The sequence below is a fragment of the Mobula hypostoma genome, chromosome 23 (genome assembly GCF_963921235.1).
Source record: "Mobula hypostoma chromosome 23, sMobHyp1.1, whole genome shotgun sequence".
In the NCBI taxonomy this organism is placed as follows: domain Eukaryota; kingdom Metazoa; phylum Chordata; class Chondrichthyes; order Myliobatiformes; family Myliobatidae; genus Mobula; species Mobula hypostoma.
In genome coordinates, this window is record NC_086119.1 from 59,560,062 (window position 1) to 59,575,813 (window position 15,752).

At 49.0% G+C, this 15,752-nt stretch overlaps 1 protein-coding gene across 1 annotated transcript in view; it reads right to left on the reverse strand.

The window, feature by feature from the left end:
- Positions 1–8,425: 8,425 nt before the first annotated feature.
- LOC134337025 (protein PML-like) overlaps positions 8,426–15,752 on the reverse strand; it is a 47,353-nt gene continuing 40,026 nt past the window's right edge. The window contains exons 8-9 of the mRNA XM_063031785.1: positions 12,659–12,848; positions 8,426–9,693 (exon numbers count right to left, since the gene is read on the reverse strand). Coding sequence (XP_062887855.1) covers positions 8,885–9,693; positions 12,659–12,848 — 999 coding nt within the window. The 3' untranslated portion in view covers positions 8,426–8,884. The remainder of the gene's footprint in view (positions 9,694–12,658; positions 12,849–15,752) is intronic.

The window sequence follows — 15,752 nt, forward strand, 5'->3', positions numbered from 1 at the left end:
GGTGGAGTTGAGGCGGGGGAAGAGGTGGGATTGAGGAGGGGGAAGAGGTGGGGTTGAGGAGGGGGAAGAGGTGGGGTTGAGGAGGGGAAACAGGTGGAGTTGAGGCGGGGAAAGAGGTGGGGTTGAGGAGGGGGAAGAGGTGGGGTTGAGGAGGGGAAAGAGGTGGAGTTGAGGCGGGGGAAGAGGTGGGGTTGAGGAGGGGGAAGAGGTGGGGTTGAGGAGGGGGAAGAGGTGGAGTTGAGGAGGGGGAAGAGGTGGAGTTGAGGCGGGGGAAGAGGTGGAGTTGAGGAGGGGGAAGAGGTGGAGTTGAGGCGGGGGAAGAGGTGGGGTTGAGGAGGGGGAAGAGGTGGAGTTGAGGAGGGGGAAGAGGTGGAGTTGAGGCGGGGGAAGAGGTGGAGTTGAGGCGGGGGCAGAGGTGGAGTTGAGGCGGGGGAAGAGGTGGAGTTGAGGAGGGGGAAGAGGTGGAGTTGAGGAGGGGGAAGAGGTGGGGTTGAGGAGGGGAAAGAGGTGGAGTTGAGGAGGGGAAAGAGGTGGGGTTGAGGTGGGGTTGAGGAGGGGGAAGAGGTGGGGTTGAGGAGGGGGAAGAGGTGGAGTTGAGGTGGGGTTGAGGAGGGGGAAGAGGTGGAGTTGAGGTGGGGTTGAGGAGGGGGAAGAGGTGGGGTTGAGGAGGGGGAAGAGGTGGAGTTGAGGCGGGGAAGAGGTGGAGTTGAGGCGGGGAAGAGGTGGAGTTGAGGCGGGGAAGAGGTGGAGTTGAGGCGGGGGAAGAGGTGGAGTTGAGGAGGGGAAAGAGGTGGGGTTGAGGCGGGGAAGAGGTGGGGTTGAGGAGGGGAAAGAGGTGGAGTTGAGGCGGGGAAGAGGTGGGGTTGAGGAGGGGGAAGAGGTGGGGTTGAGGAGGGGGAAGAGGTGGGATTGAGGAGGGGGAAGAGGTGGGGTTGAGGAGGGGGAAGAGGTGGGATTGAGGAGGGGGAAGAGGTGGGGTTGAGGAGGGGGAAGAGGTGGGGTTGAGGAGGGGGAAGAGGTGGGGTTGAGGAGGGGAAAGAGGTGGGGTTGAGGAGGGGAAAGAGGTGGAGTTGAGGCGGGGGAAGAGGTGGAGTTGAGGAGGGGGAAGAGGTGGAGTTGAGGAGGGGAAGAGGTGGAGTTGAGGAGGGGGAAGAGGTGGAGTTGAGGAGGGGGAAGAGGTGGGGTTGAGGAGGGGGAAGAGGTGGAGTTGAGGCGGGGGAAGAGGTGGGGTTGAGGAGGGGGAAGAGGTGGGGTTGAGGAGGGGGAAGAGGTGGGGTTGAGGCGGGGGAAGAGGTGGAGGTGAGGAGGGGGAAGAGGTGGGGTTGAGGAGGGGGAAGAGGTGGGGTTGAGGCGGGGGAAGAGGTGGGGTTGAGGCGGGGGAAGAGGTGGGGTTGAGGAGGGGGAAGAGGCGGGGAAGAGGTGGGGTTGAGGCAGGGGAAGAGGTGGAGTTGAGGAGGGGGAAGAGGTGGGGTTGAGGAGGGGAAAGAGGTGGAGTTGAGGCGGGGGAAGAGGTGGGGTTGAGGCGGGGGAAGAGGTGGGGTTGAGGAGGGGAAAGAGGGGAAGAGGTGGGGTTGAGGAGGGGGAAGAGGTGGGGTTGAGGAGGGGAAGAGGTGGGGTTGAGGAGGGGGAAGAGGTGGGGTTGAGGAGGGGAAAGAGGTGGAGTTGAGGAGGGGGAAGAGGTGGGGTTGAGGAGGGGAAAGAGGTGGGGTTGAGGAGGGGAAAGAGGTGGAGTTGAGGCGGGGGAAGAGGTGGGGTTGAGGCAGGGAAGAGGTGGAGTTGAGGAGGGGGAAGAGGTGGAGTTGAGGAGGGGAAGAAGTGGAGTTGAGGAGGGGGAAGAGGTGGAGTTGAGGAGGGGGAAGAGGTGGGGTTGAGGAGGGGAAAGAGGTGGAGTTGAGGCGGGGGAAGAGGTGGGGTTGAGGAGGGGGAAGAGGTGGAGTTGAGGCGGGGGAAGAGGTGGGGTTGAGGCGGGGTTGAGGAGGGGGAAGAGGTGGGGTTGAGGCGGGGAAAGAGGTGGAGTTTAGGCAGGGGAAGAGGTGGGGTTGAGGAGGGGGAAAAGGTGGGGTTGAGGCAGGGGAAGAGGTGGGGTTGAGGCGGGGTTGAGGAGGGGGAAGAGGTGGGGTTGAGGCGGGGAAAGAGGTGGAGTTTAGGCAGGGGAAGAGGTGGGGTTGAGGAGGGGGAAGAGGTGGAGTTGAGGCGGGGAAGAGGTGGGGTTGAGGTGGGGTTGAGGCGGGGAAGAGGTGGGGTTGAGGAGGGGGAAGAGGTGGAGTTGAGGCGGGGAAGAGGTGGGGTTGAGGAGGGGGAAGAGGTGGAGTTGAGGAGGGGGAAGAGGTGGAGTTGAGGCGGGGAAGAGGTGGAGTTGAGGAGGGGGAAGAGGTGGAGTTGAGGCGGGGAAGAGGTGGGGTTGAGGCGGGGGAAGAGGTGGGGTTGAGGCGGGGGAAGAGGTGGGGTTGAGGAGGGGGAAGAGGTGGAGTTGAGGAGGGGGAAGAGGTGGAGGTTGAGGCGGGGAAGAGGTGGAGTTGAGGAGGGGGAAGAGGTGGGGTTGAGGCGGGGGAAGAGGTGGGGTTGAGGCGGGGGAAGAGGTGGGGTTGAGGCGGGGGAAGAGGTGGAGTTGAGGAGGGGGAAGAGGTGGAGTTGAGGAGGGGGAAGAGGTGGGGTTGAGGAGGGGGAAGAGGTGGGGTTGAGGAGGGGGAAGAGGTGGATTTGACGCAGGGGAAGAGGTGGAGTTGAGGCGGGGAAAGAGGTGGAGTTGAGGAGGGGGAAGAGGTGGAGTTGAGAAGGGAACAAGCTGCGAGCGAAGCACACCAGCTGCAGCAAACTGAAGTGGAAGGTTATGAAACGCGTCTCGGGTGAATTTCATGTTGTTCTCCAAATTGCGTGGTTCAGAGAACCCAGGACCATGTCCCGCTCCAGGCCGGAGTCTGAGCGATTGTTCAGTGGTCTTGATACCGAGGTCCTGGACAGAAATGGATCAATTTCTCCCTCACAGCTGCACACCGGTTAAAGACCACAGAATACGCGTTAGAACCGGTCACAGACCCGCACCCCGGCTCCACTCCCAGCAGGCAGAAGTCACAAAAGCTACCACCAGGCTCAAGGCCAGCTTCTATCCCGCTGTCATGGAAACTTGAATGGCCCCTAAGATGGACTCTTCACCTCACAATCTACTCGGTTTTGCGGCCTTGTATATTATTGTTTGCCACTGCACTTTCTCGCTAAATGTCCCTAATGTAACTGCTGCTACCACCCACCCGCTACTCTCTGTGTAAAACAAACCTACCTCTGACATTTCCCTGTACGTTCCTCCAAACACTTTAATGTCAAGCCACTTCTGCCCTGGGCAAAGTTCTCTGGCTATCCACTCTGTCTATGCCGCATATCATTTTGTACACTTCTATCAAGTCATCTCTCTTCCTCCTTTGCTCCAAAGAGAAAAGCCCCAGCTTGCTCAACTGATCATTCTCTCTAATCCAAGCAGCGTCCTGGTAAATGTCCTCTGCACCCTTTCTAAAGCTTCCACATCGTTCCAATAATGAAGCAACCAGAAATGAACACAATATGCCAAGTGTGGTCCAACCAGTCTTTTATACAGTTGCAATATTACCTCACAGCTCTTGAACTCAATCCCAACACACCACACACCTTCTTAACCACCCTATCAACTTGCACTGCAACTTTGGGGGAACCTATGGATGTGAACTCCAACATCCCTCTGTTCCTAAATACTGTTAAGAATCCTGACATTAACCCAGTATACTGCCTTCAAGTTTGATCTTCCAAAGTGAAACTTTTATGGGTTAGACTCCAGCTGCCACCTCTCAGCCTAGCAATGCAACCTATCAATGTCCCACTGTAACCTTTGACAACCTTCTACACTGTCCACAACACCACCAACCTTTGTGTCATCTGCAAGCGTATTAAGTCATCCTTCCACTTCCTCATTGAAGTCATTTATAAAAATCACAGAGCAGGGGTCCCAGAAGAGAGTTCTGTGGAACACCACTGGTCATCCTCCAGGAAAAATACATTTCCTCTACAGCCACCCTCTTCATTCTGTGAACAAGCCAATTCTCAATCCACACTGTGAAGTTTCCATGGATCCTGTGCCTACTGACTTTCTGAATGAGACTGCCACAGGGAACTTGTCAAAATCTCACTAAAATCAATATAGACACCACACCCACTGTTCTGGCTTCAACTTAAGGCAAGGACAACTACGAGGTGGACAGAGGAGGCACACGATTGCTTTGAGTTGGTGGAATGGGCCATGTTCACAGAATCAGAGGACCTGATGAATGCACCACAGTTGTCACAGACCTTATAAAGATACTTATGGATGAGTGTGGACCTACAAAATAATTCAAACTCTTCCCCAACCAGAAGCCCTGGATAGGGTAGTGGGAGGTATAATTTGTCCATCTCTGCTGATCACCCCATCTTTGACTAAGCTATTCCACCATGAACACAATCTGTTATGAGTCAACATGATGTTTTTAGATCAGGTCATGCATAGCACATACCTCCGCTGCACCACTCAGGTGTGTTTCTGGGGTACAGGGGCTAGTGACCCTTGTGCCTGGTTTGCGTTCTATCGCTGAGCAGCAGTGATTGGCCTATCAGAGTTCTCTTTGGGAACTAGCTGACTTGATCAGCATTTCTGATCCAGCTATTGTTCACGATTGCACTTAATTAAAAAAAACCAAGAGATGCACAATCTGCTGAGGGCTAGATCAGTGGCATTCAGGTCTAGAAACCAAGGAAAATACAAGAGGTCCAGATATGTTCAGTACAAGGGCATTAGTGTTTTCATACAGGCCATGATACATTCAGTCAATATACTTTCCACTATACATCTACAGGAGTTTAACAAAGTTTTCGATGACATGCCAAATCTTTGCAATCTTCAAAGAAAGTACAGATGCTGCTGTGCTTTCTTCGTAATGGTACTTACGTGCTGGATCCAGGACAGATCTTCTGAAATGTTAACACATAAAGTTGCTGACCCTTTCCAGCTCTGAACCCTTGATTAGGACTCAATCATGGACCTTCAGTTTCTTACTCATGAAGTCAATAATCAACACAAGAGGACAGAGGTTTAAGGCGCTGGGGAGTAGGTACAGAGGAGAGGTCAGGGGTAAGTTTTTTTTAACGCAGACAGAGGTGAGTGTGTGGAATGGGCTGCCGGCAACGGTGGTGGAGGCGGATACAATAGGGTCTTTTAAGAGACTTTTGGATAGGTACATGGAACTTAGAAAAATAGAAGGCTTTGGGTAACCCTAGTAATTTCTAAGGTAAGGACATGTTCGGTACAACTTTGTGGGCCGAAGGGCCTGTATTGTGCTGTAGGTTTTCTATGAGGGTGAATCCACAGAAAGTATCCAGCCCAGACTGGGTATATGGCTACTAAAGACCTGTATTGATCAACCGGCTGGAGTGTTCACTGATCTCTCGCTTCAGCAGTTTGAGGTATGCCCCTGCTCCAGTTATAACGGTGCCCAAGAACAATGTAGTGAGCTGCCCCAATGATTACCGTCCAGCGGCACTTACATCCACTGCGATCAGGTGCTTTGAGAAGCAACTTGGACCCACTGGAATTCGCCAAGCATCACAGCAGATGTCACTTCATTGGCTCCTCACTGGACATCAGGATGCTCTTTATCAGGATTGACTACACCTTGACATTCAAGACCTGGCACTCAATACCTCCTTGTGCAACTGGATCCTTGACTTCCTCACGTGCAGCCCCCAGTCAGTTCGGGGACAGAATCAGGTTCAATAGCACTGGCATACAGTATATGTCATGAAATTTGTGGTTTTGCAGCAGCAGTGCATTGTAATACATGTGACAAAAGACCAAGTTATCAGAGGATTGATGCTGATAAGAGAGACAAAGAGAGAAACATTCCAAATGCTAATACGAGGGACAAGAGAGATTAATGAAAAGAGACACAGTTCCGAGTATTGTCAGACCGGTTGCTTTGAACCTGAACCGTTTGAAGTTTGATGGACAGGTGATACCCCAGCAGGGGGATAAAAGGAACAGGTTCGCTAAGGCAAGACAGACACCACGACATCACGAGACCCTGGAAGTGCGGTGTGCCCCCACAAGTTGGTGGAAGTTTTGGAGGTCTGGTCGCGGGACCGACCAATAGACGCACAGGGTGGAAAGGTACGATCAGCGGGAACCTGGTGTCCGCCCTTGCCTGGGTGCCGGGTTCACCGCGGAAGAACGGTCGTATCTGGAGCGGAGGGGTCACAGTCGGTGACCACAGAAGACATTACAAAGGGCTCGCCCGAAAGCCAACTGCAAGGAATATCAAAGGTCTGCTGAATCAGATTTGAATATCATCATTCGCTCTCTCTCCCTCTCTCTCTCTCCAACAGTACAACAGCGATTGCTGCGAACTGTACTAAACTGAACTGAACTCTGCGTCACTTGAGACTGATCATTTTACCCCTAGACTGCGATAGAGCTTGATTGATCCTATTATCCTAGTTCTGTGTACGAGTGTTTTACCATTGCTAACCTGTTGCATTTATATCCTTACTATTAGAGTACTGTGTTACTTATTTCTTTAATAAAAACCTTCTTGGTTCCAGTAATCCAGACTCCAACTAAGTGGTCCATTTCTGCTGGTTTGGCAACCCAGTTACAGGGTACGTAACATACATAATAACAAAAGCTATAAATTACAGTAAGTAAACATATCTAAAAACTATATTAAGTAAGTATTGCAAAAAGAGAGGGAAGGATACTGAGGAAGTGTTCATGGGTTCATTGTCCATTCAGAAAACTGGTGGTGGAGGGAATGAAGTCGTTCCTGAAGTGTGGAGTTCGGATTGGCAACAACATCCCCTCCACAATCGCAATCTGCACATGCAGTGTGCTTTGCCTCTTGCTATACTCACTTTACACTTATGACTGAAAGGCTAAGCACAACTCCAATGAAGTTTGCTTATGATACCACTATCACTGGCCAAATCAAAGGGAGATTGAAAGTCTGGCTGAGTGGTGTCACAACACCACCTCTCACCCAATATCAGCAAGACCAAGGAGCTGATTATTGACTTCAGGAGGAAGAAATCAGAGATCCATAAGCCAGCCCTCACTGGGGGAACAAACATATAGAGGGTCAGCAACTTTAACTTCCTCAGTGTTCTCATTTCAGAGGATCTGTCCTGAGTCCAGCACATAAGGGCCATTACAAAGAAAGTTTGCGAAGATTCAGCATGTCATCTTAAACTTCGTCAAAATTCTATCGAAGAGTATATTGACTGGCTTCATCACAGCCTGATATAGAACACCAATGCCCTTGAATGGAAAATCCTACAAAATGTCGCAGACACAGCCCAGTCTATCACAGGTAAAGCCCTCGTCACCAATGAGCACATCAAAATGGAGCACTGTTGCAGGAAAGCAGCATCCATCCTCTCTTCTTGCTGTTGCCATCAGGAAGGGGGCACAGGAGCCTCAGGACCCACACCACCAGCTTCAGAAACAGTTATTACACTTCAGCCTTCAGGCTGTTGACCAGAGGGGCTAACTTTACTCACCCCATCACTGAACTGTTCCCACAACCTATTGGCTCACTTTCTCTAACTTCCATTAATGCCCCACCTCCCCTTCGTACCCCATCCCTGATTTATTTATTTATTATTATTATTTTTCTCTCTTTTTTCTCCCTCTATCCCTCTCACTATAACTCCTTGCCCATCCTCTGGGCTCCCCTCCCCCTAGGCCTCCCATCCCATGATCTTCTCCCTTCTCCAGCCTCGTATCCCTTTTGCCAATCACCTGTCCAGCTCTTGGCTCCATCCCTCCCCCTCCTGTCTTCTCCTATCATTTCAGATCTCCCTCTCCCCCTCCCATTTTCAAATCTCTTACTAACTCTTCCTTCAGTTAGTCCTGACGAAGGGTCTCGGCCCGAAACATCGACTGTACCTCTTCCTATGGATGCTACCTGGCCTTTCCAGCATCTGCAGATTTCCTCATGTTTACGGCTCACTTTCAAGGACTCTTCATCTCATGTTCTTGATGTATATTGCTTATGTATGTATGTATGTATGTATGTATGTATGTATGTATTTGCACACTGGTTGAGCACCCAAGTTGCTGTGGTCTTTCATTGATCCTATTATGGCTAGTATTCTATTATGGATTTATTAAGTATGCCCACAAGAAAATGAATTGCAGGGTTGTATAATGGTTTTTTATATATATATATATATACACACACACACACACAATTTGATAATAAATTTACTTTGAATTTTGAACAGATGGCAGATTTGTTCAGGGAAGAAGCTCATGCTTGATTAACAGTTGACTCCTTTAGGGTAATAAGGAATGTGGATGAGGATTTTGTGCTTGATTGGGTTAACCTGGATTTTAGCAAGGCTTTTACCAAAGTCCAATATAGCAGTGAAATTCAACGGGATCCAAAGGTGAACTGTATTTAACATTGCTTCCAAGCAATAGTCTCAGGGAATGGCTTGTCGGCAGGCAATCAACCCTCCCCTTTGATACAAGAGTTCCCAAATTTGATTTGAATCCATCTAGGTGAGATAACACTGCACAAAAGAGAACAGCTTTAAATTCCTTAACAGTTTATTGTATCTTCAAGAACTACAAAAATGTCAGACTCTGCACTTTTTGATACTTTTTACTTCAACTCATACACTGTGGTTTTTAACTTTGGCTGATTAAAGAACTGTTCATCCCGACGATCACTCGGAGGGATCTGTCACTCCATCACCTCCGCACTTCCTTGCATGTTGCCGCTACTTCTTGTACTTTACTCTTTTCATTCGAGGAATGACGGCCGTCGCAAATGATTGTCAGAATAGCCCCTGCATACCAAATATTCTGTAACACATGCTGCACTGGCTAACTGGTGTTTGATTTATACTTGGCCTTTGTCCCTTGCTGTGCCTGCTTGAGCTGTCCTCTCCTGTGCTTCTGGCACAGTAAGAAGGAGCCAATAGCCTTGGTGATCTTCCGGATCCTTGGTAATCCCAAATTCCGGCTGGCTCGAACTAAGTTGTTCAGGCCCGACTTCCGGTCACTCTGGTGGGCTAACTCCAAGATATTCAGACTGATTTCTTCAAAGGCAAGTTTATCTGCAATCAGCCGGGAAATAACTTTCTGGTCAACAAGTGGCTGCAGGGATCTGCGGCATTCCAGCTGGTACAGAGTAAACTGACTGTCTTCTGCCTGGTGCAGTGTTGGGTTCAGAGCCAAGTACAATTTCTGCAGGGCCTGCACACCAAAACCAACCTGCTCACCAACCAAGACCTCCACTAAATGCGTCAGCTTGAAGTTACTGACCTTCGACTTGGGGAGAACTTTCTTGGCCAACCAAAGAGTATCCAGGAATCCTGACATATGTTTGGCAAAGCAATCTTTCATGTACAGCCCTTCCCAAGCATTACAAAGAATCTGACTGTCGTGGGTCCAGATGCGGTGACCAACCAACAGTGGCAGATCCAGCTGCTGAAGGAACTGGAGGAAAGACTTCATAACATCCTGGAGGCTGCAGGCTGCCTGAGCTTCCCCACGCTGGTACAGGACACCATCCACCATCTGAAATCCACTATCAGTGGGTATGCCGACCAACATGGGCTTTCTGGGCAGGATATACTTGTTAAAAGTCTTCTCACCACTCACTGCCGAGAGCTGTACCATATCATCGCCTCCTATCACAAACAGACATGGTCATTGGGAGGTTCACGAGAGTGACAGGGTTAACATAAGAGGTGAGTTTGATGGTTCTGGGATTGTACTCACTGGAGTTTAGAAGAATGCGGAGGGGGATTCCACTGAGATCTATTGAAACCTAAAGGCATCTCCTTTGCTTGCATCTTTAATATCTCACTCTATTTCTATCTTTAATATCTCTATTTTTCCCTTTCAGGGTTCTTCTGAAGACCCTGGCTTGGAGTTACATGCTGACTTTGGTTCTTTGCGGGAATGAGACCCGCTCTCAGGGTCTCACGACTGGCCGTTATTCGATATACCAAGGACACAGCCCAGAGGATTAGCACGCCTTTCGAATTCCAGGATTTGGTGGCTCTGGAGGCAGGCGGACTCGAGGTCGGTGTCTCTGCGGGAAATCGGTATGTCGTGGGAGACGCAAGGTTGAAAGCAGCAATCTGGCTGCTGGCTGTTTGGCTGTGTGCCCAGAGACCCAAATTCTTTGGGCACAGAGCTCAGAAAATGCGTTGCAAAGGACTTTTAACATCGTAAATCAGTTAGTTGTTTGTTATGTCTCCCCTCTCGCTGTTAAATGGAGACACCCCTTTTTCCCTTATTAGGGGGAGAGAGCGAGCCTGTGGTATGTCGAATTACTGGGTGAACGAGTAGTCTTTGGGGTACTGCAAGTCTGTGTCTTTATTGATGCTTTGCTGAACACTTGAGTGCTCAGTGGGGGGCACCGATGCTTTTTGCTGGTGGGGGAGGAGGGATCATTGCTTTGCTGTTGCTTGCTCATTAGGGTTAATTTATAACAAAGTTTACGCAGTGGGGGAGGGGGGAGCTGGAGGGGCTTTGTGGTTCTAACATTTAATTGACATTCATTCTTTGGGGCACTACTTTGTTTTAGTGGATGTTTGCAAAGAAAAAGCATTTCAGGATGTATATTGTATAAATTTCTCTGACATTAAATGTACCTTACAATGTTGAAAGCCTGGTAAGTGGACGTAGAGACAATGTTTCCCATAGCGGGGGGGAGCTGTAAGATTAGAGGGTACAGACTCAGAATACAGCGACGTCCATTTAGAAAAGAGATAGAAGGAATTTCTTTAGCCAGAGGATGGTGAATCTGTGGAATTCATTGTCAGAAACAGCTGTGGAGGCCAAGTCACTGGATATATTTTAAACAGAGGTATGTTCTTGATTAGAAAGGGCGTCAAAGTTTACAGGGAGAAAGCAGGAGAACAGAGTTGAGAGGGATAATAAATCAGCATGACAGAATGCCTGAGCAGAATTGTTGGCTGAATGGCCGAATTCTGCTCCCATGTCTTATGGTCTTATAACCCACCGAGCAGAGTCAGATTCACCACATCAGTGATTCCAGGAGTGATAGGACACTCTCTGGGAAAGTGGAAGGGCATCAGCTCCAACAAGTGTTTGGTGAAGGACTTGGGGAAGACAAACTAGGGCAGCACAGAGAGGGTGAAGTGGAGTGCTGTAGGACAGAGAGACAAGGGGTACAGGTGACCTTCTTAGTTCCCTGAAAATGACAACGCAGGCAGACAGAGGTGCATGGCTAACTGGCCTTCACCAGACGGGATGCTGGGTTCAAGAGCTGAACACCATATTACAGCTGTACAAGACACTGTGAAACCACACCTGTAATCTTGTATGCAATTCTGGTTGTCTGAAGGATATTATTAGACTTGAGAGACTGTAAACAAAAAGAGATTCACAAGAATCAAAAAGGACTAGAGGGCTTGAGTTACGAGGAGAATGTGTATATCTGGGACTGTTTGTCTGGAGTGTTGAGGGCTGAGCGGTGACCTTACAAAGGTATATGAAACCATGAGAACAGAGAACAGAGAGAAGGTGAATGGTCAGTCTTTTTTCTTGGATGAGGGAGTCTATAACTAGAGGGTACAGGTTTAAGGGGACATTTTAACCTGCTCTAAGGTCAATCTAACCCTTCCCTCCCACATAGCTCTCCACCTATGAGCCTAAGAGTTTCTTAAATGTCCCTAATATATCGGCCTTTACCACCATCCCTCCACACACCCACCACCCTCTGTGTAAAATATTTAACTCTGACATCCCCCCTATACTTTGCTCCACCTTAAAGTTATGCCTTTCTATCAGCCACTTCCCCGCAGGGAAAAGCTCTCTGGCTGTCCACTCGATCTATGTGTCTATCATCTTATATACCTCTATCAAGTCACCTCTCATCCTCCTTCAGTCTAAAGAGAGAAGCCCTGGTTTGCTCAACTTTTTCCTCATAAGACTTGCTCTCTAATCCAGGGTAAGATTTAAATAGCATCCGAGAGGCAACATTTTCACTCCGAAGGTGGTGGGGGCTTGGAACAAGCTGCCAGGAGTGCTGAGTCAGGTACACCAGCATTGTTTAAAAGACATTTGAACAGCTACATGGACACATGCCTTAGAGGGAAATGGGCCAATCACAGGCAAAAGGGACAAAGCTTAGGAAAGCAGTTTGGTTGTCACGGATGAGTTGGGCAGAAGGACCTGTTTCACTACTGTGTAACTCCAGGATCTTCTGCTGAGCCACTCCTGATATTTAATCCTATAGTCTTCAAGGAATTTTATTCTGTGTAAGCTGCTCTGTAATATACTGGCAGCACTTGAGTGGAGGCAACACAGGACTGATATCTATGGTGGGGTGGAACCCCAACAAAGAGAGAGCAGTGAAAGTGAATTACGTAGAATAGTACAGGCTCTTCAGCCCACGCTGTTGTGCTGACCTTCTAAGTTACTCTAAGATCAATCTTACATAGACCTCCATTTTTCTATCATCCGTGTGTGTGTGTGCGCGCGTGCACATACGTCTGAACGTGTGCGTGGATGGGTGGGGGGGGGGTTTGTTGTACCAGATCCTGGTATGGGGGATGATACTGACAGGTGCTGCCCATAGGCAGAGGAAGAGGGGAGATGAAAATTCTGAACTAAACTCACCTATGCACGTGGTTTGGATCTGGAAGAACACCAGTGGATGGCCTCGCAGTTCCAGGCTCTGTCCCACAGCTGACGGCCCCTCCTGGTACCAATCCCCATTAATCTGACCACTACCCTCATTTGCTCCATGGTCATTTGATGTTTTGGAAGCCTCAGGATGTGTCGGCAAAGTCTCGAAGTGTTCCATGACCTAAGCAAGAAAGACAGCACAGTGATCACACTTAATTCTCCTATGTCAGTGAAGTCCCAAAGCCAGGGGACATCAGTGAATTCCCCACCACTCCATCCACCCAATCCAACTCTGGGACTTTAGTAAAACCTCCCCAATCCTGGGGATTCAATGAAATGCCCCTCAATCCTGGGGCTTCAGTGAAACACCCCAAACCCCAGGATATTCCCCACTATCCATGTTTTCCGATGGTTGTGGAGAAGACTTCTGCAAGAGTACACATTACAAACCATGTGAAGGGTCTCGGCCTGAATCGTCGACTGCACCTCTTCCTAGAGATGCTGCCTGGCCTGCTGCGTTCACCAGCAACTTTTATGTGTGTTGCTTGAATTTCCAGCACCTGCAGAATTCCTGTTGTTTGGTACTTTACATGATTAGTTTATGCAGTGAGCAAAGCAGAGTGTTGCGTATACTGCACTGTGTACGGTACAGTGCATCGTGATGCACACCGCAGCATGCAGTCCTTCCTCACGCATTGTGCTGCACAGACTGTACTTTCAGAATCAGAATCAGGTTTATTATCACCGGCATGTGATGTGAAATTTGTTAAATTAGCAGCAGCAGTTCAATGCAATACATAATCTAGCAGAGAGAGAAAAAAAATAATAAAACATAATAAATATCTCCTCCCGGGAGGGGGGAGAAGATGGTGGTGTGACGACAGCACGCGTGACCACTTCGGTGCTGAATATCTGTTATCTGTCAAGTAGGGGATCGTACACAATCCTGATATGATGGAGACAAACGTGAAAGTACGGAGGAACATCTGGAAAACTGGCAGCCCGCTTTGCTGCCGCTGCTACTGTGTAGTAACTGGAATCTCTGGAGCAGAAGGCCCCAAAATCTTCGGCTTTGCGTGTTTCAGCGGCCGGGGCGAGGTCGAAGGCGCTCGGCAGAGGATGGCGCTCGGGAGGTTGTATCGGAGAGGCTGATTGGAAGCTCAGAGTTTTCGAACGGATGGACTCAGGGTCGGCTGCTTCCAAGGTATCGGCAAGTTGACGGTGCCTGGAGGTTTATGGCAGGGAGTTTCTCCCTTTTGCCGCCTGCTATCGGGGACTCGGGAGTTGATCAACTCGGGACTTTGAGACTTTTTTTTTTACTGTGCCTATGGACTGTTCTTTATTAAATTATGGTATTGCTTTGCACTGCTGTAACTATATGTTATAATTATGAGGTTTTGTCAGTGTTAGTCTTTGGTCTGTCTTGTTTTCTGTGATATCACTCCGGAGAAATATTGTATCATTTCTTAATGCATGTATGCATTTCTAAATGACGATAAAAGAGGACTGAGTGTTCTCATAATCTAAATAAAATCTAAATAAACAAGTAAATCAATTACGTATATTGAATAGATTAAAAAATGTGAAAAAACAGAAATACTGCATATTAAAAAATGTGAGGTACTGTTCAAAGCTTCAAAGTCCATTTAGGAATCGGATGGCAGAGGGGAAGAAGCTGTTCCTGAATCGCTGAGTGTGTGCCTTCAGGCTTCTGTACCTCCTACCTGATGGTAACAGTGAGAAAAGGGCATGCCCTGGGTGCTGGAGGTCCTTAATAATGGACGCTGCCTTTCTGAGACACCACTTCCTAAAGATGTCTTGGATACTTTGTAGGCTAGTGCCCAAGATGGAGCTGACTAGATTTACAACCCTCTGCAGCTTCTTTCGGTCCTGTGCAGTAGCCCCTCCACACCAGACAGTGATGCACCCCGTCAGAATGCTCTCCACGGTGCAACTACAGAAGTTTTTGAGCGTATTTGTTGACATGCTAAGTTGCTTCAAATTCCTAATAAAGTATAGCCGCTGCCTTGCCTTCTTTGTGACTACATCAATATGCTGGGACCAGGTTAGATCCTCAGAGATCCTGACACCCAGGAACTTGAAGCTGCTCACTCTCTCTACTTCTGATCCCTCTACGAGGATTGGTATGTGCTCCTTCGTCTTACCCTTCCTGAAGTCCACAATCAGCTCTTTCGCCTTACTGATGTTAAGTGCCAGGTTGTTACTGCAGCACCACTCCACTAGTTGGCATATCTCACTCCTGTATGCCCTTTCGTCACCACCTGAGATTCTACCAACAATGGTTGTATCGTCAGCGAATTTATAGATGGTGTTTGAGCTATGCCTAGCCACACAGTCATGTGTATACAGAGAGTAGAGCAGTGGGCTAAGCACACACCCCGAGGTGCGCCAGTGTTGATCGTCAGCGAGGAGGATATATTATCACCAATCCGCACAGATTATGGTCTTCCGGTTAGGAAGTCGAGGATCCAATTGCAGAGGGAGGTACAGAGGCCCAGGTTCTGCAACTTCTCGATCAGGATTGTGGAATGATGGTATTAAATACTGAGCTATAGTCGATGAACAGCATCCTGACGTAAGTGTTTGTGTTGTCTAGGTGGTCTAAAGCCGTGTGAAGAGCCATTGAGATTGCATCTGCCGTTGACCTATTGTGGTGATAGACGAATTGCAATGGGTCCAGGTCCTTGCTGAGGTGGGAGTTCAGTCTAGTCATAACCAACCTCTCAAAGGCATTTCATCACTGTAGATGTGAGTGCTACTGGGCGATAGTCATTAAGGCAGCTTACATTATTCTTCTTAGGCACTGGTATAATTGTTGCCTTTTAAAAGCACGTGGGAACTTCTGCCCGTAGCAGTGAGAGGTTGAAAATATCCTTGAATACTCCCGCTAGTTGGCTGGCACAGGTTTTCAGAGCCTTACCAGGTACTCCATCGGGACCTTCTGCCTTTGCTGGGCATCATACTGCATACAGTATGATGGAGTGATATATACAGTCCCATGTCTTGCAACATGCACCAGGGGGAGGTACACTCCTGCCACTTACAAGAGACAAGGGGCCCCAGG